Source organism: Megalops cyprinoides, chromosome 10, assembly GCF_013368585.1.
Source record: "Megalops cyprinoides isolate fMegCyp1 chromosome 10, fMegCyp1.pri, whole genome shotgun sequence".
NCBI lineage: Eukaryota > Metazoa > Chordata > Actinopteri > Elopiformes > Megalopidae > Megalops > Megalops cyprinoides.
Window position 1 is genome coordinate 13,956,938 of NC_050592.1, and position 22,018 is coordinate 13,978,955.

A 22,018-nucleotide genomic window follows, 5' to 3' on the forward strand; every position below is an offset into this window, starting at 1 on the left:
CTGAACACAGGTGACAAAGTTAAGAGGAGACTGGTGGTCACATTTGGGTAAACACGCAAATGTGACACATGTGGTAAGCAAGATAACAATGTTCAGGAAACCCAAAAGACTGAGGTTAAACGTCCTGTTTGAATGACTACAACTCTTCAACTTCACAGTCTGAACCAAATGGACTACTTGCATTGTCATATACATCGTCAAGCAAGATGAAAATTACCTATAATAATAAGCAGTGATGCTATTATGAACAAATCAGTCTGGTGGAAAATGGATTTAAGGAATGTATGAAGCAGCAGATAAAAAATACATCACAGGAGTATCATGTTACAGCAACCTGCTGATGGCGCGTGCTGCTCACCTGTTACCGAGCCTCTGTGAAATGCAATATCTTGGGGCTTCTTTATCTATTCAGACAGCCAGAAAATAGCATCCTAGCTAGCTAGCTCATTAACTTTTAATACCTGTCGGCATAATGCACATATACCCCAAGCAGCAATACTAAACTGACAATATACTCTAGTAAGCCAACAAGGCAATGCTATTAAAAGCAAGTTGGCTATTCCTGTCTTCCACTAGTACAACCACTTATAGTAAAAGGCAAGACACCATCAGAATCTCTCCATGAATATAAATTAAAAGGAAAACAATGCATGCAACACAAAAATATAAATCCTTGGTACAATGGCTAAGTAATAATGAATAAGTTAATCAAATGAATTAGTCTACTGAATTATGAAAAGTAAGGCCAAACCTGTTGTGCCGAGCATAACTGAATCCTAATGCAATCTGAAATCCAGAGCACTGAAAGGAACTCATTTCAGGTTTTACCGAACGTTGCTGGGATGATTCAGTCTTTTTCAGCTGTTCACTTCAAATAGCTGAGTTAGCACTTTCTTTTCTCCCAGTGCTGGGGACAGGGGAACACTGTTGACAAACACTATGGTGGCCCTAGTCAGCAGTAAAACTCCAAACGAGCAGCCCAAACTGTGAAACTTAATGTACTGAATCGTCATTATGTATCCTGTGGACACATCATTTACATCAATGAATACATAAATCATTACACAATACAGAAACAATTCATTCTCTAATAAACCCATTGATGACCAAATCTTTAGGGCCTAGTGTTTAGTGATTTCATGCACTCAAAAATATACTCAGATCTCATACTACAGTCACATATAACACTGGAATTCAAGATAATAATGCTAGTATGGGCTATGAGAAGGAATTCCCCATGGAAAACAAATTCAGATACTGTCACCCAGGCAGAGTTACACCATAGGGTGTGATTGGAGTTACCTATATAAATGTACAGAGGCAGGACAAACTTATGCCAAGAATGAGTTCTGATGATCAGTCAAAATGCAAAGCGCTTTCTGCAAAGTGAAGCACTGAAGCATTTGGCTACAGGTTTGGCTAAAGGATTGAACTTGACCCATGTTGTTGTCTGCACCAAGTTGTGAGTATCCCGTTTGCCTAGTAATGAGGCACCTTGCACAGACACAGCAACCCATGTGCAAAGGTTTAAGCCCTTTGAGGAGGAAGCTTTGGTTTTTTGGCACAGCAGGCGCCAGTGTAGACAGCCTGGTGATTCTGAAAAGATCCAGGCTCAATCCCACAGAGGCAGGCCACATGGGCTACATTTGGAAGCTTAAAAAGAGTTAGAACAGTTTTAAGGAAGATTTCCAATGTCACAAACAAGGACATTCATTATAGACTATATTTGCTATTGCCTTTATCGCACAGCTCACAGCCCAGTAGGCACTCTCTTGCAAATTATGAACTAGCTTTACATTTGACCTAAGTAGAGGTCAAGGGTTCTGACATGCCTGTCAAATCATATGCACAACAAGCCTGCTACCCAACTGTGACACACCCCTCTGTGCTTATTCATCAGCCTTCAGTACTCTTCTGTAAATGTGCCAAAGAGAATGCAAATATATGCAAATGAAGCACTGCTGAACTTTGATTAATTGACTTTTGTGGTAGATGTTTTACTTTTTCCTCAACAAACACTGCATCTAAACTACGCTATCATTCAACTAACCTAATAAAAATTACATCTTGGATATCACTACACCCAGGGAATAACACCTCATGTCTGTCTTCTGACTACTTTGGTTGCAGAAATGGTTTTTGATATTGAGCAAAATATTTGAAATGTTCAATAAGTCACAAATGAATTTCCCTTGTATTACCCTAAAATAGCCATTTTTATCATTTTCAGTAGTAATTCATTTCTCTTCAATATGGTGGAAATAAAACAATGCAAAATGATATTATTACACTATTTAATAGAGAATTTATGGAACACAATTACAAAGTTCTGATTAGTTTTAGTTCTAATGTTACACTTGAAAAAGAATGGATTTCTCTGCCAAATTCCAGTTAAAATTGACCCATCACTCAATGAAACATGATATAATTTATCCTGTACCAATTAATTTTTTTGACCAATTAATTTTTTTTGACCAACTAGCTTTTAATATTATTAAAGACAATTTAGCATGTTATGTCAATTAAATAAGGCAGACTAATCATAAGTTAATTCAACAGCTCCTATATGTTGGGCCTGATATAGTTTCACTCACAGAAACATAGCCCTGAAACATTATTCATATTAGATAGCATCACATGTAGGTGAGCCAAAATATGTTCCTTCTAAGCATCATTAAAAAACAATTCTATCAATCTACACCATCCAAGTTAATATCCCTCAAATCCAAGATATTAATCTCACTTCACATTGGATTTATAAGTATCTTGCTTACTGAATAAATACTTAGATACAAGAGGTGGTTTTGGCACAGGTTGGCTAGTAGAGTGTACTTAATACTGGTGTCAAATGAAGAAATGCAGCAGCAGAAAGCGTATGCTCTGGATGTACTGTCTCTTTAAATATGTGTGCTTAAGTGATGCTGTACCAAACTACAGTACAATCAGCTGTTTGGATTGCTTTGACACTGCACTGTACTTCACCATGCCATGCATCTGCACTCTAATCAGTCTTTAACCATGCCAGTTTCAAGACTGTGGGAGATCATGGGTCACAGTGTAATGTATTCAGCGCATAAGGCCACGTGTGGGAACATGTTTTTCAAACTGTGATTACATACACACATTACAGTGTTGAATACCAACTTTCATCAGCATTTTGATCGATTTCGTTCCACACATAATTACAACTCCAGTTCTGGTTCTGATTTTATTATATTGTGTTTCAGACACAAAGGTTAACAAAATATATATGAAACTGATGTTTATGGATTTTACTGCAATACAATGAAATACAATGGGTTTAAATAAATTCAGGCAGAGGGCTTCAAGCACTGCAACCCAAACCCCTAGCTTTATTTGTATGAACAAAAGCACAGGTATCCATGCATTATATTCTGTTAATGACTTTAGAGTCTAATATCCTTATCCTGAGTCAATTACACTGTTTTGCATCTCAGAAGTAGTCTGTGGGTCATCAACACATCCATGGTTGTTCAAAAACTATAATGATGTACAGTATAACTGTACCACACTCAACGCTATTATTACAGTAACCCACCAAGAACATACAACTGCAATCCTTTTAACATGAGCATGGTGACCTGTTCATTATTCCACAATGCTTCCCACTTATATTTTGGGCAGTTGCCTTTCATTGAGGCCTATAAAATTCTCTGTCTATGCAGACCTAGAGGAGGCTCTAACAGCAGCCCAGGGCTGGTAAGACCTGGGGTGACTCCAACTAAAACTCAACAGGGTTCTTACTCCTGTCACTGTTCCACAGATGCTCACAGTTTGCCATCTGTGTCAAACAAAATAAAAGTTCAATAATTACCAGAAGACGTCAGGCCCCGTAACTTCTGAATGGACTCCTTTGACATGTTGAAGTGTCTTAAAGATATACCACTACCTAAAAAAAAATCTGCATTGTAAACGATTACTGGAGAATGTCAGTGTTGCTTTCTTGGAGTTATTCAAGTGTTAGTCTTGGTTGCACGCCACACAACCCAGTTCATTCTGAGGGAACTGGATTTTTACACTCTGCTGGAGGCCGCATTTCTATTATACATACTCTATAAATATCAAGTCTCCAAAAAAGTGTCCCTATAGGGTCTTACTGCAAGGGAGTTGACTGATTTTACTGTATTAGTAGCAGAATACAGTTTACACAAATTCCCTCACTGGCCAGCGAAATGCATACAACACACGCAAATACTTCTACACGGTCTGTCAAGGATGTGCACTTGCACACGGTTAAATTCACTTGCTCTACACTCACAAACACGCATGCACTCTTGAGCAACATTGACAGACCCTTTAAACACACGATAACACTCCTCAAACACGGGCACGCTGGCATATCGGCACACGGCGATAAAATCGGACATACAAGAAGCGCGCACACTTTCACTGCATTTCGCTATGCCTCTTAGATGCACCCATTAGCTAAATTCTCTGTCAGAGATATGATAGCGCAAGGGAGAGAGACGGGGGGAGAGCATAAGCGAGAGAGAAGAGAGGCAGAGGGGTAGAGGGAGGGAGAGAGATGCAGTGGTGAAATATATCAGCTCTCTTACCTTGAAAGGGAACATAGGACATGTTCTAACGGCATTGAACGTGGTCTTCGCTCCTCGTCAATCTCTCGGCGCGTAAAAAAATACCACACCAACCAAAAAATAAATAATTAAATAATATATAATTTACAGTTGCAGGCGTCGTTGGCAAATATTCCAGTGAAATATATATTTAAAAAAATACAATCCACCACCGTTGAAAGCCATTCACGACGACAAAATATATAACCCCTTGTACACAAATTATATGCACAAAATATCACACGAGCCGTTATTGAGGTGTGGAAAAAACGGGGGAGAGAGAGAGAGAGAGAGAGAGAGAGAGAGAAGGAGGAGGGAGGGAATGTGTGAGTGAGTGCGCGTGTGTGTAGTCTTCAGCGTATAGCTACATACACTATATATTCATTTTCTCTTCTGCGCTTAATGCATTAAAAGTATATTGCCATTCAAAATCGCCGTATTGAATACGGCTCCCTCCACCGCTGTCACACGCGCACGCACCCGCACGCACACTCTCACACACCCCCTATAGATATAGACAGGGAGTGGGGGGGTGGGGAGAAAGCAGGAGAGAGAGACGGCTATGTTCAGATGCCAATTACGCGCTACCATCCCTCTCACACACTACGTTTTTATCTCTTTCAGTCGTAGGTAAGTTCGCCTGAACGTCCATTTTCATCTTATTAACATTATTAATTTAGATGAGGAGAGTGAGATCGGTAGTGTATTCCCATGAAAAAAATGTATCACGATGACAAAGTTATTGATCAGCATCTTCTTTATGACTTCTGCCTGTTTTAGACAGGGTAGGCTACACAACACATAGGTCAAATCAGTTAAACATAGAGGTGAGGATGATTTTTTTTTTTTTTTTTTTAACTGACGGTGGTCAAAATGGGCAACTTTCCCACGAGCGCTTCCCATATTTCCTGGCCAATTACAGGGCAAAGCATTTCTCGCGCGCCTATGCACTATGAGAACTAGTAATGAAATCAGAAAAAAATCGTAATAATAATAGCAATCATCACTATCACATAGATGACGTACTGTATTTGTAGCCAATGTACAGAATAGTATCATGTCTAGGAACAAAAACATTTATGACTATGATTGCAAAAATAATAAAGAGCAACAAATTGGAGAATTTAAATGATATTAATTGCTACATTTTTACTATCTGAATTATGTCGTATTAAGTTAAAGATTTCCTCTTAACTTTCGAAAACACACATTCATATGATCATCCTTCAGCGGATAAGGAAGCTGGTGCCATGATGATTTTGGCAGCGGGCAAGGAAGGAGTAAAATTTTCGCACGTAGAGCCAAGATGGCGATATGCTTGGCAAACAGTTTCCCTACCTGTTTGCAAAGTGGGGTATCAATCTTGGTGCGTCGCTACCATCTAGCGGTTGGACATGGCTATCGTAGCCTTAATACACGGCAAGAGCACCCATTCAAAGGGATGGTTGCAGAAAAGAGGTACAGTACTCGCCTCCCTTCAGGAAAGCCTCCTAGCGGACACTGTAAGTAATGCATATTGCATCATAGCAGGGCCAGAATTAGAAAATTCGTGTGCTCTGAACAGGAGGCACCGTCTTCACTGCCTGTGATACTCACTGTGAATAATGCCACCCCGGATGAGTATCCCATCAGTCCTTGCTAGTGTAATGTTTACATAGCACTGGCTATCAGTATTGAGAGTGTCATAGAGCATCAGCATGACAGAAGAACTGAGCAGGGGCCTCAGTGCCAATCCTCAACAAATTCTGTTGCATCATTGTTAGGAAGCTAATCCAGTAACCACAAAGCTGCAGGTTGGTATCCCTACAGGGACTGTTGTTCTATTCTAAATCTGTCCAAAGTCCCTAACAAGAAGTTGCTTTCACACATATACAATGGATAATATATGTCATTAAAACTGCCTTGTATACAAGTGTCTGGAAAACAAATTTTTAAAAACACATTAGAGTACAGAAATTGAGAGGACCAGCTAAACTTTTTTCTATGCAGTAGGTCTTCAGTTACCCTTCAGTAACGCTCCACATGATCAGTTTCCTCCAGATAACCTGCTCTTCTGGGGCTCTGTCAGATAAGCTACAGCTGGTGCACTTGATCCCTCCTGTTACATAAGTTCCTGTCTACCCTGCTGTCACACGGTTCCTCTCACCCGCCTTTTAGGGAGGCACGCTAAGAGCATGAGCTTTGTTGCTAGAACAGAAGATGGGTCTGAAGTCGCATTATGAGGATGAATCCTCATGGAAAGACCAGAGCCCTAAAATGCATGAAAGGGAATCACAGGACTACGAGCCAGAAGTCACACCACCCTGCAGCCTTCTCCTGCCTGATGGGTGGAGTTGAGCAAGGCTGGGCTTGGTTAGTATCTGCATTGTTGACCTCTGCAGAAAAACAAGACGTTGCTGGACATGGCTCTAGCGGGCCAGTAGGGGGCAGTTTTTGGTCCAAACAACAGGCTGATGCCCCAGTATAGTGGCAGGGTACTGACTCACCACGGACATTAAAGATCCTCTGGCATCTAACACAAAGTGCAAAGTCTTCCCCTGTGTCCTGTCTAAACTCCCGATGAATTTCTTTAAATCTGACCACCTAATAATCCCCCCGGGAAATTTGGCAAAATTATTCCCTCCCCCTCCACTACAGCTAATGTGATGTGGTGAACATTCTGGTGAATAAGAGATGAATTACCTCTCCTTCATTACAAAGTGCTTAGAGATCCTTGAAAGGATCAATATACATGTAATCCATTCATATTTTTATTACCAGAAAAAAAATATGCACAAATGTATATTTAAATGTGATAGCATTTACAAAATTGTCATGGTGTGCACAATGTGGAGAAAGCTGTGGATTGCACATGCAAAAAAGTCAAAACTTTAGTTAATATATTGTTTATTTACATACATGAACAACAGACACATTGTTTTCCCTGAAACCCCTCTGCTGATGCCTAATGCAGTTTTACACACCAGTAAACTTCACCCGAATTGCTCCAGCGGTAGGTATGAAATGCTCTGATAAATGTGATAATGAAGTCTAACAGCGTCTCTGGCTGGATCACACATCTACATGTAGCTCATTTTTCTGTGGGTGGTCAAGGGCGATCCGTACACCTTCAACCCAGAAAAGTTACAAAATTTCACACCATACTGTAGCAGCTTGGATAGCAGTTGGTGCCGCCAGATCTACTGCAGTTGAACCCTGCTGCCATGTCTGAGACACTTGGTTGGAAATTGTGAAGAGTTGGAATACCAGAGGGAAACACAGACAACACTTTATTGAGATGTGACGGATAACTTAATTATTAATTTATTAATTCGTGTATTTGGTGCGGCAACCCTGGGTACAAGTATAAACTTAATTTTAAAAAACTCAAAAACAATACATCAAACCAAACTTGGACTTGACTACAAACCAGTGGCTACAGGTTCTTACCACAGTTCCTGGGCTCAGATGTAGCCCTGGCCTTAAGGAGATTTTTAGAGTTCCACCCATGATCTAACAACAACCTGACAGGGGAACAGAAATCCCATGAAAATACAGCACTGATACATTCAATCCCATCCACTAGCAGATGGTTTAATTCCCACCTATGTAGTGAACTACAGCCAGTTTCTTTAAAAATAATCTAAATCTACCTTATATGTGACAGGGTGGTGCCTGGTCCTTGCATTCATGCATCACTGCTTAGAGAAAGACTTAAAACACTTCTACAAACCACACATTCGATCCACTGGGTCCTAGAGATGACACATTCCTATGGTCCACGTAGAAGCAAAAATAACTCTTCCTTTTGTTTGTATTCTATACATCCCATTATCATTGAACTGTTCTCTGATATATGGATATAATCCAACAATTAAACGTGAAATGCATTTGAAAAATTCAGCCACTGTCTCATTTCCTTGGGAATTATCCAATGAAATTTTACATGATAACATTATTTGTCTTTTTTAATGAAACACAGGTCATCGACTCAAAAGGACTTCGTGGCTTAAAATGCACATTTGAATGTGTAACCATTTCAATGGAGTCTGCTGATCTTTGTAAATCTTTATTATATAAGAACACAATGAAAGAGACAGTGCACAAGCCTTCTGAAAGCAGCCAATTGTTATCTCTAAATTATTCACCCTTATATAAGCTAAAAGGATCTGGCTGACTATCAATGAGTTTGATCTTTGATGGAACATCTAAAAACTGGGGATGGGGATTTCTGCAGCACTGCAGTTCTTTCCTTTGCTTTCAGTTCACATCATTTTGCCCTGGAATGCAAGAACAGAGGTGTCCCACTCAACGAACACAGACAAATAGTTTGTTCTTCTGTCCATCACCCTGGTTATTATGTTTATTATGTCTTCTTGTTTTAACACCACAAAAGGTGATTTAATATCATATGTAGCAATACCTGTGATTATAGTGCAATGTGTCACCTCATCTTTGACCTCATCATGTCGAAATATTGCTAATGCTCAAGCAGAATATGGATGCTGGCAAACACTGAAGTGCCAGCTTTCTAAATAAAAGTGAAACTGCAGGGAAACAACAAATAAATGTATATAATATTCATACTGAAAGGAATAAGAAAATTAAAGTATAAAAAAATGGTATTATGCAATTTATATCATTACCAAATTAAAGAAAAGCTTTAACAAAAAAGACACACCATAAATGCAAACAGCCACCAAAAACTGATGTCTCCATGGAAATGTTTTTAGACCAGATTTAAAAGGTGACTGACATGTAGGCATAATATAAGACAGGATCACTCTAAACTATCACAGATACCATGGATTAAAAAGATGATCGGAAAGAGGGAGAAAGCATACAGTTGAGAATTAAAAAGCCAATACTTGAGAATGACTTGGCTCTCCTAAATGTGGCGCTTCCTCCTGGCTTGGAGTTTTCAACCACGCGACACCAGGTGTTTCCTCTATTGCAGCCTTACTGTTGGAGGTACGTTTTCTCTAGCCCCAGTCATATCTAACAGTCTTTTCCGCTTTCTTTTGTATCCTTCTCTCTCTCTCTCTCTCTCTCTCTCTGTTTCTCTCTCTCTGTCTTTCTGTCAGTGCTCAGTAGACACTCACATTTCCCCACTCCACTAGATACTGCACCTTCCCGTCTGGTGTTACTCGTCTCGCCAAAATCCTCACCGTCTCTCCGCCTCCCCACCCTCTGTCCTGTACTGACCCCTCCCCCCCAACCACACCGGGACAGGATGTGACATCACGCAAAAGGAGCGCAGGGCACTGGTCTGGTTTCTGTGCTGACTGGTGGAAGGGTGGCCGTGGAAAGGGTACGCAGGGTGGTGGAAGATTACAGGGGTCCTCCACACTAGAGGAGGAGGGGGCAGGTGGAGAAAGGGAGGTGTAGGGAAGGAAATGGAAGAGAGGGAGTGTGCAAGAGAGAAAGAAAGAGAGAAGAGTATGTGAACATTTTTTGGCTTTAAAGAAAATTAATATTACTTGGATTACCAATCAATGTCATGTGATTAACTATAAATTGAAAATAGGTACTTTAATGACTTACATGATCTTGTCTTAAAGTGATGCAGTTTTGACACCAACGCCAGCTAAAAAGCTGCTATTTAGCTAATGCATAAAACTTAATTAAATTACATTTTTAATTTTCTGATGTCATGACCTAGACACTCCTTACATAAAGATAACGGCATATTTAAGATAATGTTTATGTTTATGAATGAGGGCAAAGTGGCTGCATACAGACCTGTAATGGTGCAGAGCTCGGGACAGGGTCTGTGTCCCATCGTAAGAGGGGTGATAGAGGGCAAACATCCTCTTAGGGGGAGACCTGAATGAATGGGAGATACATTCAGCTGGCTTCCCTTTCATTAAGCTGGATTTATCCCACAGCAGGACAGCAGAGATGGAGGAAGGGGTGGTAAGACAAGACCGCTACGAGAACATTTTGTATAGCTAGTGCTGTACCAGTAATAATACCCTAATACAACACAGCAGAACATTGTCCACAAGGTCTGATATTTTCACAGTAAGTATGTACAGCATTCACAAGAACCAGGAAATATTCTCCATTACCTTCATGAAAATATTTCACACTAGAAGAATTTGCAAAGAGGCCAAAGTTGAGGAAAAAATTATAAGAAAAAGATGCAGAACAATTTGTTCGTATTATTATGATCCAAATATTGACAAATATCAGAAGGATGATAATAAGTGTCGACAGTAAATGGAAATGATTTTCAGTGTAACAATAAGTTAAGCAGTGAAGCATCTGCACACAAACAGCACTAACCCTGAATTCAATTCATCCTCTGATTTTCTGGAGTTGTAGAAGCTGGTCCCACCTACATAACCATGGTAACATGGTACCATATCGATTGAATTGGCAGCATCACCTTGTGGATGGGGCTAGGGAGAGAGATATATGCATTACATACATGCATTACATTATTCTCATTTATCCAGACAGACTTACAATTTTCACATTTATACAGTTGGATATTTACTGAGGCAACTCGGTTAATTGCTTTGCACAAGGGTACAACAACTGTGCCCTAGCAGGGAACCGGACAAGCAACTTTTTTGGATACGGGCCCTCTTCCTGTGTGTGTGTGTGTAAAAATGTTCTCTCTCTCATATATAAGAAACATTTTTTTTCAATCATTAACTTTATAATTCAATCATAGGACCCTGACTTATTCTGGGGGAAATCTTTAGCATGCTTTCATAATTTATAACCCAGAAGATTATATTTGACATTTTCAATGGAGGTTTTTTTTTAATGTCTGTATATGTTTATGAATAAAGGATACTCTGTTCAAAACTTTCCTACAGAGGTAAAGTGCTCTTTGTTACTTTTTCCTTAAACAATTCCTAACTAATTAATCCATAACTTGAACTTGAAACTATCATTTATCAACTGCCAGCAGGAAAGACACCCAATGTGATGCACACCAAAATAAAAAACACACAACCATCCTACACTAAGGAGCACTAATTTGACAACCAGATTTGAGCAAAGATTTCAAAAATTCTGTGGCGAAATACTATGGAAAAACACTGCAACTGCAGTCTGTCTAAAATGATTCAATGCAGATTTGGAAACATCAAGGAATATCTCTCGATAAAAGATACAATGTAGTATGCCAGAGACCATTTAGTGCATAGTTCTGCATTTCACACTATTGAAAATCAATTATAAAGGTTACAACCTTCAGAAAAATGTAGATTAGATTTAGGATAAACTCAGTGTCATTTGTCATTTGGTCTCCTATCTCACCAGCTATTGCCACTTGTGTAATATGCACAAGGCAACAACAACAACATAGAAATCAGCCAGGTGCATTGGGCCAGCAAAATGTATCCTGGCACCTACATGATGTTATAATTTCTTTCACTATTCCATCTTAAGGGTGATTTTTGGCAAGAAAAATGTATTCCATGACATTAAAGTAGTAATTTAAAATTTATCTGTATTATTTCACTTTCATTGTGTTTGTATTCGCAGCAGATCCCCCTATACTGTTAGTTTTCCTGTACTTGAAGAAGAAAAAAAATGTTGATATTAAGAGTTGATATGGAGTTTGGAATGACACGACACATTAAAAATATTTGATTCCTTGGGCCTTTATTGAAGGAGAGCTGTCATGATGTGTGATGTCACAGCATGTGTAATGTTGGAACACATCATACTATGAAGTGCACTGACAGTGTGCTGGCCCTTTAAATCTGCACGCTCTATCAAGAATGCACTGTAAAAATGCCAGCACCACCTGGCCAAATTGTAATCGACTGAAAAGTGCAACTGGACTTGCTCCCAGACCGTGTACATTTCCTACCTTATTCCTGTGCTTTCGATATTATAGCAAACCTGGCTAATGATGGCAGGTTCGGCTCAGTTATGTATGATATTTCATGTTTATCTGTGTGGATCACTGCCAGATATGAGCAGTTATGTTATGTAATATTAACTATTGTGTGTTCGCACAAGGTCATTTCCCTCATTCAGACTACACAACCACAGAATCAAGACATCCAGTTTCACCATATTCCTGCATCTTTTATTGTATTGTACATTGTATCTTAAATATTTTTAAATGTCAGTGGTGTCTTTCCTGACAGTGGACAGCGGTCTCCTTCCTGACATACAGTCATGCTTTTTATGTTTTTTTACAGCCAAGAAAATGAACAGGTAAATCCACTCCCAGGGGTCCCATTTTCATGGCAATCCCTGATAAAGTAAGGATTTTACTCGCATATCCCCTCTTAGAATTCAGCATGGGTTGGAGGCTGAAATACTGACCTGTGTCTCTATGATGCGACGTTTTGATTTTCGTGACTCGGGCTCCACTGTTCTTCTTTGACATGTCAATGACAGGGGGCTAAACCAGAGAAAACGCCAAAGAAAAACAGTGGGATTTCAATGACTACCATGTTCCAGTGTCACAAACATTTACTGCACTGTCTGGTTCTAAAACAGAAAGTAACCCTGTGTTCCTCTTAATTAGTGTTCCTACAGTATAATCAAACTAATTACCAAAACTTGATGTTTCAACCAACACCCAGCCCCTGCTATAATTGTAACAAGACGTAACGAGACAATGTGTGAATCTGTGGGTTTCTGAGGTTGACTGCAATAATATATGATATATATGAAGTTGTCTGGGATATTACCACTTTCATAAATAACTTTTTTTCATATTTGTACATGTATTTGCATAAACATTTTGCAATATTCCTTGAACCACACTTACAGAATATTAAAGAATTCCTTCAGTCTTTTCCTTAAATAAAGATAAACCTGAAGATTTCCCCAGATTTCAAATGAATCCAATTTGTGATTGAAATTCAATACCAGTCTCAGGAAAATATTATTACTGTTATTAATTGCATTCAAAAATGATATCAGATAATTATTCTAGGTGTTTGGTTAAACATAGTCAAGCTGTACCAAGCAGTGTGTTTGCCAAGGGACTGCCTCTTACATTTGATATGTAAATGAAATAGGAAACGCACATCTCCAGAATGTGTGCACAGCATGAGCAATGCTGTCACTGGGGTCCTCTCACATGACTCTGGGCCCTACTTTTTGAGGTCAATTTGCTAATCGAGGCAGCTCCATCTCACCTCCTCCTGTGCGTGATGTTGATGGGATGGTCTGTGATGAGAGGTGACAGATCAGAGGTCAAAGGCGGAGGAGCACGAACTTGTAGCCCAAACAAGCACTTCTTCTTCTTGATCTCTTTCCCGGAGACGAACCTCAACAACATCATGGACACAGATAGAGCACTCACTGAAAAAAGCATCAGCTCTCACATGATATACAGATTTGTTCCTAAATGAGGGATTTCATACAAAACACACTGCTGGCTGATGTAACATGAATGAAATAAGGAATAACTTAACAGTGGTGCACCAGGTTAAACAGAGAAAAGTAATGTATCTTTATCAGATTGTGATGAGGTGTATTTCTCTCTATTGCACGTAACCATAGTAAAATATCATATATTACCAAATACACAGTTTGGCATTGTAAACGTTTTGTTAGGCAAATATTGGAGATGGGTGCTACATTGGACAATAAAGTTATTATGACTTTAAGAATGATCCAATTTGCTAATCAAATGATTGGTTCCAAGTCCTAATCTGCTTCCTAGTCTGGTTCCTAGTCTTGCATCATGCTGTTCACTTATTTATATATAAACACATGGATTGTTTTGTGGTTGGAACATATAATAAAAAATTTAAAACTTGACATGGATATAAACAACAAACCATTTACGTTAATGCCCATTTATTGGCAGCTAAATTCTATCCTTATTTAAACACAGCGTTTATGTTGTATGATACCAAATACTATGCCAGATTCTAAAAGCTCAAGTTCTTACCTGTCTTTATGAGAGTTCAAAGCATTGAGGAGATTCTGGCAGCGATCTTGTCTTGGTGTGTCTGACAGCTGAGTTAGAGAGAAGAGAAACGATGTGAGAGTTTTAACGATACTGCTGATTAAATCAAGCTTTAGAATAGTGATGAAGTGTGACTAACACAGACCCAGGAAGCACTGCTCCCAGTAAATGGTGATACATAACAACCTGTTGCATTCAAAGTCATTATGCGTACATTCATTTTAAATGGCCAAAGAGACACTGAGGACTTGAATTACGCCAACAGATTAACTATAGGATCATGAAAACATGTTATGATTATAGATCATTATATGGAAGTTTTTTGCCATCCCCAGTCTGAACTGAAATAATTTACCTATAGTAGCGACTTGAGACACTGAGAGCAATGTGCGTCTAATTCACATAAAAAACAAACTTAAAAGTACTTAAATAAATGTACAATTACACAAAGTATTCAAGATAAATTTTATATAAGGAGAATGTCTTGTGTGTTCAAGAAAGAAAATATACCCAACCGAGCCCAGTAGCAAAGAATCCCAGTTCTCATTGGCGAAAGACAGGATTTCATGGTCAAAATCAAAATATTTCCTCTTGCAGCAAAGCGAAAGATGATACAGCACCAAATGGGCCAAATCTACCCTAAAATAGCAAGAGCACAACAATAATAGTGATGTCATTTACACAAGCCTAATAACATTTTCTCATACCCCATGGAGAGGTGGTGTGGGCCTACAATACAACTAAAATTTGCTTTGTCCTTCACTTTGAACAATGACATTAAGCAAGTTTTAAGCATTAAGCATTTCAGTCACTTAAATATCATCATGACTTTGGCAACTGCTGAAATTAATGAAAAACCTTCCGTAGGTAAAAAAAAAAGGATAAAACACTTGCTTTAAGTTCATTCTTCAAATGAAGGACAGAGTGAACTGCAGTTAGACTGTATAAGGTCCTAAGTGGCAACACATTTTACAATAGCAGTATTACCACTATATCTTACAGACTTGTCATTTTATCAGTGTTTTTAACACTTCAGTAACATAATCATATATAATAGGAATGTTATAATTCTCAAATTACAATAACAGTGTTATCATGGTCTTTAAACTAGTTATATGCGATTTTCAATGCTTTTTCGCATTTACACTGTTTGAAATCACTAATTGTTCATTAGGTTTTTCTCACCATAACAACATCAGCATTCGTGCAGGATCGCTGAATCAAGACTAATGCAATCCTCCAATACACTTGTATGCTGCAAATAGTTATTTTTTACACTATAAGTCACAAGCCCACAAGTGCGCATCAATTGGAGGATAGGTGCTAAACCAAGCAAATCGCGGGGAATTGATGAATTGCAGAGTTCTTGAGAGTGGTGACAAGGAAACCCTGGCCAATCTACCCACCCCTAACCCCAGCAGAACAAAGCCAATTTTTTTCTGCCACTGTGAGTTCCCAGTCATAGTTTGAAGATGACACAGCTGGTTTTAAACCCAGAATATGAAGCTCAGGCTGCACTCAAGGCCAGCACCTTGCTGAGTGTGCCACGTGGGAGTCCTGCAATTGGTATTTTATTGTGATTATAATTTATAGTAAAATAAACAACAATGATACATAAAAGCTTTTCTAACAGAACAATATATTCCCTCACCAGCTCATAGGAAGTCTTTGAATTGTCTCTGGTCCATTCATACACACTGAACACCGGAACTGATAAAACCTGGAGTGCCATAAAAAAGAAATGTCACTGTATTCATAACGTCTACACCCTACACCCATTTAATTGAAACTAGGATGGCTGTGTCCAAAAAATAAATTGTAAGGTTATGGTTTGCAAAATTACTGTTCTTGCCATGAAATGAATCATTAGTTGCTTTAGTCATCTTATTTCAGTGCTGATACTGCTAAACGTCACACATACAAAACTTCATTCAAATCATAGTCATAAGTAGGAAACCATGGATAATATGCACAAATCAGAACTGTATTTATGTAACAAAAAACCCTGCTAGCAATTTTGTACATAGAGAAAAAGTGCAGAGGACGGTATCAAACTTTCATGCGACAAACACTCTCTCTATGTATAGGACTCACCTGTCTCCATAGAGAAGTGGTTTGGCCAGACACTGTGTGCATGCTTCATGAAACCACTGACCACAACTACTGCATTGCAACATCTTCAAGTTCCACCTGCAATTAAAAATAGAAATACACACTACAATCACACAACATACCATCTCCACTATACTCTAGCGTAAAACATTCAGCTTTGATTATAGCTAGTCGCAAAGCTGGAGTGATTCAATGTTCTTTGTTGCTGACCCTAAGAGCTAGTCTAGTACTCTTACAAAAATGAACAATGCTACTGCTGATTTGCGACTACAAAATGTCATAAGCCACTTTTGAAAAAGATTCTTAAATTTCACAGCATCATTAAAATCTCTGATGTCAATTTTGGACATAACTTGATTACATTGTTTTTTGTTTTTTTTTGTGAATACTTGAAGCACACATAGATGAGTGACAATGCCATCTGAAAAGAAATAATAAAGATCTCTCCCCAAAGTTAAATTAAAAGTTTCACTCACTCCCCAGGGCCAGCACAGTAGCAATAACACTGTTGCTGGTTGGTCAGATGCTGAGGGTCCCAGTCCAAGGATGAAAGCTGATAGGGCAGGCCTAGTTTCATTATCTGCATTAGGCGGGCAAAACGGCCTCGTTTTAAGGCTCCCCCTCTCTAGGAGACAAAGCAACCTGTCATTAATTATTATCCAATTGTTACTATACTCTAAATGTAAATGATTGACTTTTAAGCTAGCATTTGATAGCTGAATTTCTTGACAGGTTTTCATACATACATAGAGAATGAGATATGAGGACCCCATTGAAGGAATAATTCACAATATTCAAATTGCTGTGAGTGTAACATTAAGCAAAATATTTTGAAAGGTAGCATGATTGGAACATTGACACAGAAATATCAAAGTCTCCTCAAACACCCACAGAATTTTACAACAAATGTCCACAAATTATAACAATAGCACTACATGAACCAGACATGTTTATGTGAACAAATGGTCTACATCCAACCAAACAACATTTGAGACATCGTAACAGCACAGCAGTCTCAGACTGGCTATTTAATTCCTATCCTGGAAAAAAGTTTATTCCAGCTAATCAGATGGGCAAGTGTTTGGCTGAGACAAAATTTTACACACACAGCAGTCCTCTGTGACCTTGGTCTAGAATATTGGATTCTGCAGTTAAACCTATGCTACATTATCTGTCTGCATTCTGAGTTAATAAGTGGGTGTAACTCATACCAAGCCATGACCACTGCAATACATGCATACAGACTTATGTAAAAAAAAAAAAAGAAACATCATTTCAAATGACCAGTAAGACTTTTTTCACTTGCTAGTGTATACAGCTTCCTAAGATTAGAGAGATGTTCATTGCCTTGGTTGCAACTGCAAAGACACATTGTCGGCATATCCAGGTATTGCTGTCAGCCTCAGGTTCTATGGGTGGAGTGTGACACTCAGGATGATAGCCTGTGGAGACAGAGAAAAAGATCAAATATAAACCATTCAATGGCTTGAATTGTAAGTTACAGAGCTTCCCACATGAATATATGAAGTGCAGAAAATATGACACAGTAAATATTCAGAGCTGCAAAATTGCAGTCAACTGCATAAAACAAAGTATAACAACTTCCCAAAAGTCCTGTGAAAGGACTCATTTTCAATTACCATCTTTTTACAATTTTAATGATTTTTAATCATTTTTATGCAAATTATATGTGTTCCAATTCGTTACTTCTTTAACTATTTGACTATGATTCAACCTTTCTCCTCAATGCATAAAATATGCCAGGGCAGGATATCTGATATCATTTTGACCACTTGAGAAAACTGTCATCATAAATTGCTCTTTGGGTGGATATTTCCCTAATATTTACACTAATGAATAGTGCTGAATAGTGCTCCAATGTTATGCACGTCCATGTAATGATTATAAATTGGGATATGAGCAAGACGTTTTCATTGTGGACATAGTGTTAATCTAAGATTCAGCTCATTAAGGCATATTAAAAGGCTTCTGTAATATAACAGACAGGGTGAATTCTAGCTATTACTGTTCATTCATATATTAATACAGTCAGTAAACCATGTGGATTATTTCTCTGTTAGTATAAATACATATAAACTGACTCAAATTACATGCTATGTATGATATTGGATGTGAGCACTCTGGTTACCATGGCGACACTTGAGACAGTTGATGAGAGGTTCTTTAAGAGGCGGAGCATCACAGACACAGCAAACTTCCTCTATTCCAGCAGAAACTGAGAGAAAGAGCAAGAGCGAGAGAGAGAGAGAGAGAGAGACAGGGAACAAAAGGGAGAGAGGGCAACAGAGAGAGATGGGGAGAGAAAGAGAGGATGAGAGAGAGAGAGATCATTCTGCAGAGGTAATTTATGTATATTGATTCACTTCCTTGGCCCTTCATTGATTCCAGCATCTCCAGAACCCTTTCAGATTTTACTCCTTACTCCTTTTGACATCTGGATATTTGGCCCTGCATCATTTCTAACAAGCAGTAGTTCCTCTAACTGCCTGTAGTGAATAAGGGGCACTCTTCGCTAGTGGTCTATTGATATAACAGTTTGTTGTAAAAAGTAAATATTTAGATGTATTACTCAATTTATCTCTGTATTGTATAGCATTGCTTTGATAGTTTTGATTTGTGATGGGTTATGAATTATCAAATATGACAAACAGCATCTCTGGATATGCTGACTTAGAATTAGTATTCTTATGTCTTGTTACACAGTACACACTGACACTGATTAATTACTGCAATACACTAAATACTTAATATCATTGTTCTGATGAAAGTGTTGGCAGGGGCATCAACTACTTTGTTCTAACCTCTACCTCAGTGTAATTTGCATTTTACTTGTCACTAATAGAAGTTCTGACAGCATTAAAACTCATAATCCATTGAAAGAATGACAAAATTCCACACACCTGTCATAACACTTCCAAATACACTACTTCAGGAATACAGCTTATATAAATTGCTTACAAGAGTGGATGTCTTTTCTCAGGACCCAGAACTCAGAGTTGTCCTCAAATCTCACCAAGCAACACTGTTTGACTCCATCTACCTGAAAGAGACCGAGGGGAGGGGGTGGTGGTGGTCAAACCAGGAGAGAAGGACATACAATGCATCATGCCAGTACACACACACACACACACACACACACACTAACTCTTTTGATGTTGCCCAGGTATAGTAGTCCATCACTCCACCGAGCCAGAACATCATCTCCCTCACTCACTCCCCCCATCCTGAAAAGCAGAGCGAGAGAGCAAGAAATGTGTAAAATAGGAATATTCATTATATAGGCACTTTAGAGTCAAACAAGAGGCTACTTCAACATGTGTATATGCACTGAAAGAGTAGGTACAGTGTACTGTAGATATTACAAAGAACACTCAAACATGCAACGTGCAATAATATGTCTTGCTACACACTAATGTATTTAGTTTAATTTCAATATTGTTGTTCAACTCAATCTCATATAGTTAAGAGAGACTACTCATATACTCTTTATTTTTGACAGAAATATAATAAAACTACTAACAAAACGTCAGATAAACATTGTATTTATAATTTATGCAGAGACACAGAGTCTGGAATATGCACACAAATCATTACATATATCAGCTGATAGTGCAGGCGGATCATTAGATAGATACATGCATACAACTGCACAGTTAGATAGCAAGAAAGCTTGTAGCTACCTGTCAAGTCGAACTCCTCTCCGTCGGGGTCACAGAAATAACTATGCAAGCTTGACATGAAATTCTGTATCTTCAATATCTTTCCTCTTCTCAATTAATCTCTGTTTCTATGTGTACGTGTGTGTGTGTGCGTGTGTGTGAGAGTGAGTGAGTATGTGTGTGTGTTTGTGTGTGTATGTGTGCGTGCGCGAAACGGGTATGTCAGTCAACCCGTCAGGGTAAAGGCGTCCGTCCGTCCGTCTCTCTGTGTCTGTGTGTCGCGACGTCGTTTCGTCATGTTCCCGTCTTTCTTCTCTCTTTTCTCTTCCTATTGATGTTATAAACCGTGTTTGCCAGAGCTGCTCGGAAATCAACCCGCGAGAGACGCCATCATCTCTGCCTCTCTCTCGACCGACTTGTTGTGACGCAGACATAAAACACAGAGATAGAGAAGGAGGGAGATAGAGCGACCGAAAGAGAGGGGTGAGAACACCTTGCGTCCGACGGGCTGACCTAAACCCTCAGGCATAGCGACTGATATTACAATTTATATACTTTTTAAAAGAAAAAAAGTTAAAAGGAAATGTATGATAAATCAAATAAATCGCCTGGTCATTAATTATTTGCTGGTCATTTAGGTTTCTTACTAGTAACTCCAAGTTGTGTCACATTAATCCAAAAAACTACGCTATACAGTGTTTGAAAGTTTGAAAGTTTGAAAGCGGGTAACGTGACATTTTTTAAATTAATTGATAAACGCATTTGTTCCGGGATAACTGGAAACGTCTATAATAGGCACCATTGTGTTAGGTGTCCATTGTGGAGAATATTATTTTTTGGAAAAGTTTTTTAATAAAATAATTAAGGATTACATTTTTAAAAAGATCATATTACCGGTGTTTAGATATTTTATTTTCTATTATTTTATTTTCTCTTAGTGTTAATTTAAAACTGTCACAACAGTCTACCAAACTGATTGTTTTTACACTTAGGCCATTCATTCTGGAATCTGGACATATACGGCTTTTTTTTTTTTTTTTTTTTTGGATACCTCCTGGGAATTATAGTCGTGTGGCACAAAAGAATGAACATTTCAATGTACCGCGATATTACCGTTGGCAGCATTATTATTTAAAAACTCCTAAAATGAATTTTGTGCAACACCCAAAACTAAAGTACACTCCTTTTCACAAAATACAATCAATCTACTACAAATTGGTGAACTACCTCACATGACCAGAGCAAGTAGCATAGGAAACCATGCTGATTTGCCAACCCTAAAGAACACAACCAAATCAATAAACAGTTTTCAGGAAAGCTGTGACTCAAAGGCAAAACTTCTGATTCTCAATCCAGTAGAACAGTTTCAGCATGAGACCTGACTCATGCATGTAGCAAATGGGCCCAAGTTGCTTCAGTAAATACATCCAGCTATATTATATTGTAATTAATCAGCAGAATGAGTTAAAAAAAAAACAGTTGTATAAAATTCCCAAGCACATGGTACAGTGTAAGCCAGGCAAAACCCATGTATGATCTAAGGAGGAGACTGCAGAGTGACTCTTATGGTAGAGGGTCTTGCACTGCAGTGGACCATCAAAAGGGTTGTGCATATAGATGAAATAGATGGACAGGTGTAAAGGCTGCAGGGTGCAGAACAGGAGTATACAGGAGAGGTGAGACTGTGTGCACTGTGGGACCAGTATGGATGAGGGCACACTGTATCAATACAAAGCTTTGAACTGGGCATC

General features: G+C 38.6%; 2 protein-coding genes across 9 annotated transcripts in view; both read right to left on the reverse strand.

The window, feature by feature from the left end:
• The window catches only part of syngap1b (synaptic Ras GTPase activating protein 1b), a 93,840-nt gene extending 89,114 nt beyond the window's left edge, over window positions 1-4,726 (reverse strand). For 7 of the 8 annotated variants that reach the window (XM_036538017.1, XM_036538015.1, XM_036538020.1 and 4 more), the window contains exons 1-2: window positions 4,578-4,726; window positions 3,836-3,910 (exon numbers count right to left, since the gene is read on the reverse strand). In XM_036538017.1, the coding sequence (XP_036393910.1) occupies window positions 3,836-3,910; window positions 4,578-4,599 (97 nt within the window). In that variant the 5' untranslated portion in view covers window positions 4,600-4,726. The remainder of the gene's footprint in view (window positions 1-3,835; window positions 3,911-4,577) is intronic. The other variant, XM_036538016.1, reaches the window with a different exon arrangement.
• Window positions 4,727-7,523: 2,797 nt separating this feature from the next.
• Window positions 7,524-20,691, reverse strand: phf1 (PHD finger protein 1). Its single transcript, XM_036539788.1, has 15 exons — window positions 20,289-20,691; window positions 19,754-19,832; window positions 19,567-19,648; window positions 18,737-18,823; window positions 17,935-18,029; window positions 17,064-17,212; window positions 16,570-16,665; window positions 16,127-16,195; window positions 14,991-15,114; window positions 14,458-14,525; window positions 13,697-13,828; window positions 12,873-12,951; window positions 10,863-10,978; window positions 10,317-10,400; window positions 7,524-9,923 (listed from the first exon to the last, which is right to left on the reverse strand). The coding sequence occupies exons 2-15, from the start codon at window positions 19,829-19,831 to the stop codon at window positions 9,662-9,664; spliced, it is 1,521 nt and encodes a 506-aa protein (XP_036395681.1). The 5' UTR covers window position 19,832; window positions 20,289-20,691; the 3' UTR covers window positions 7,524-9,661.
• Between the last annotated feature and the right edge of the window lie 1,327 nt (window positions 20,692-22,018).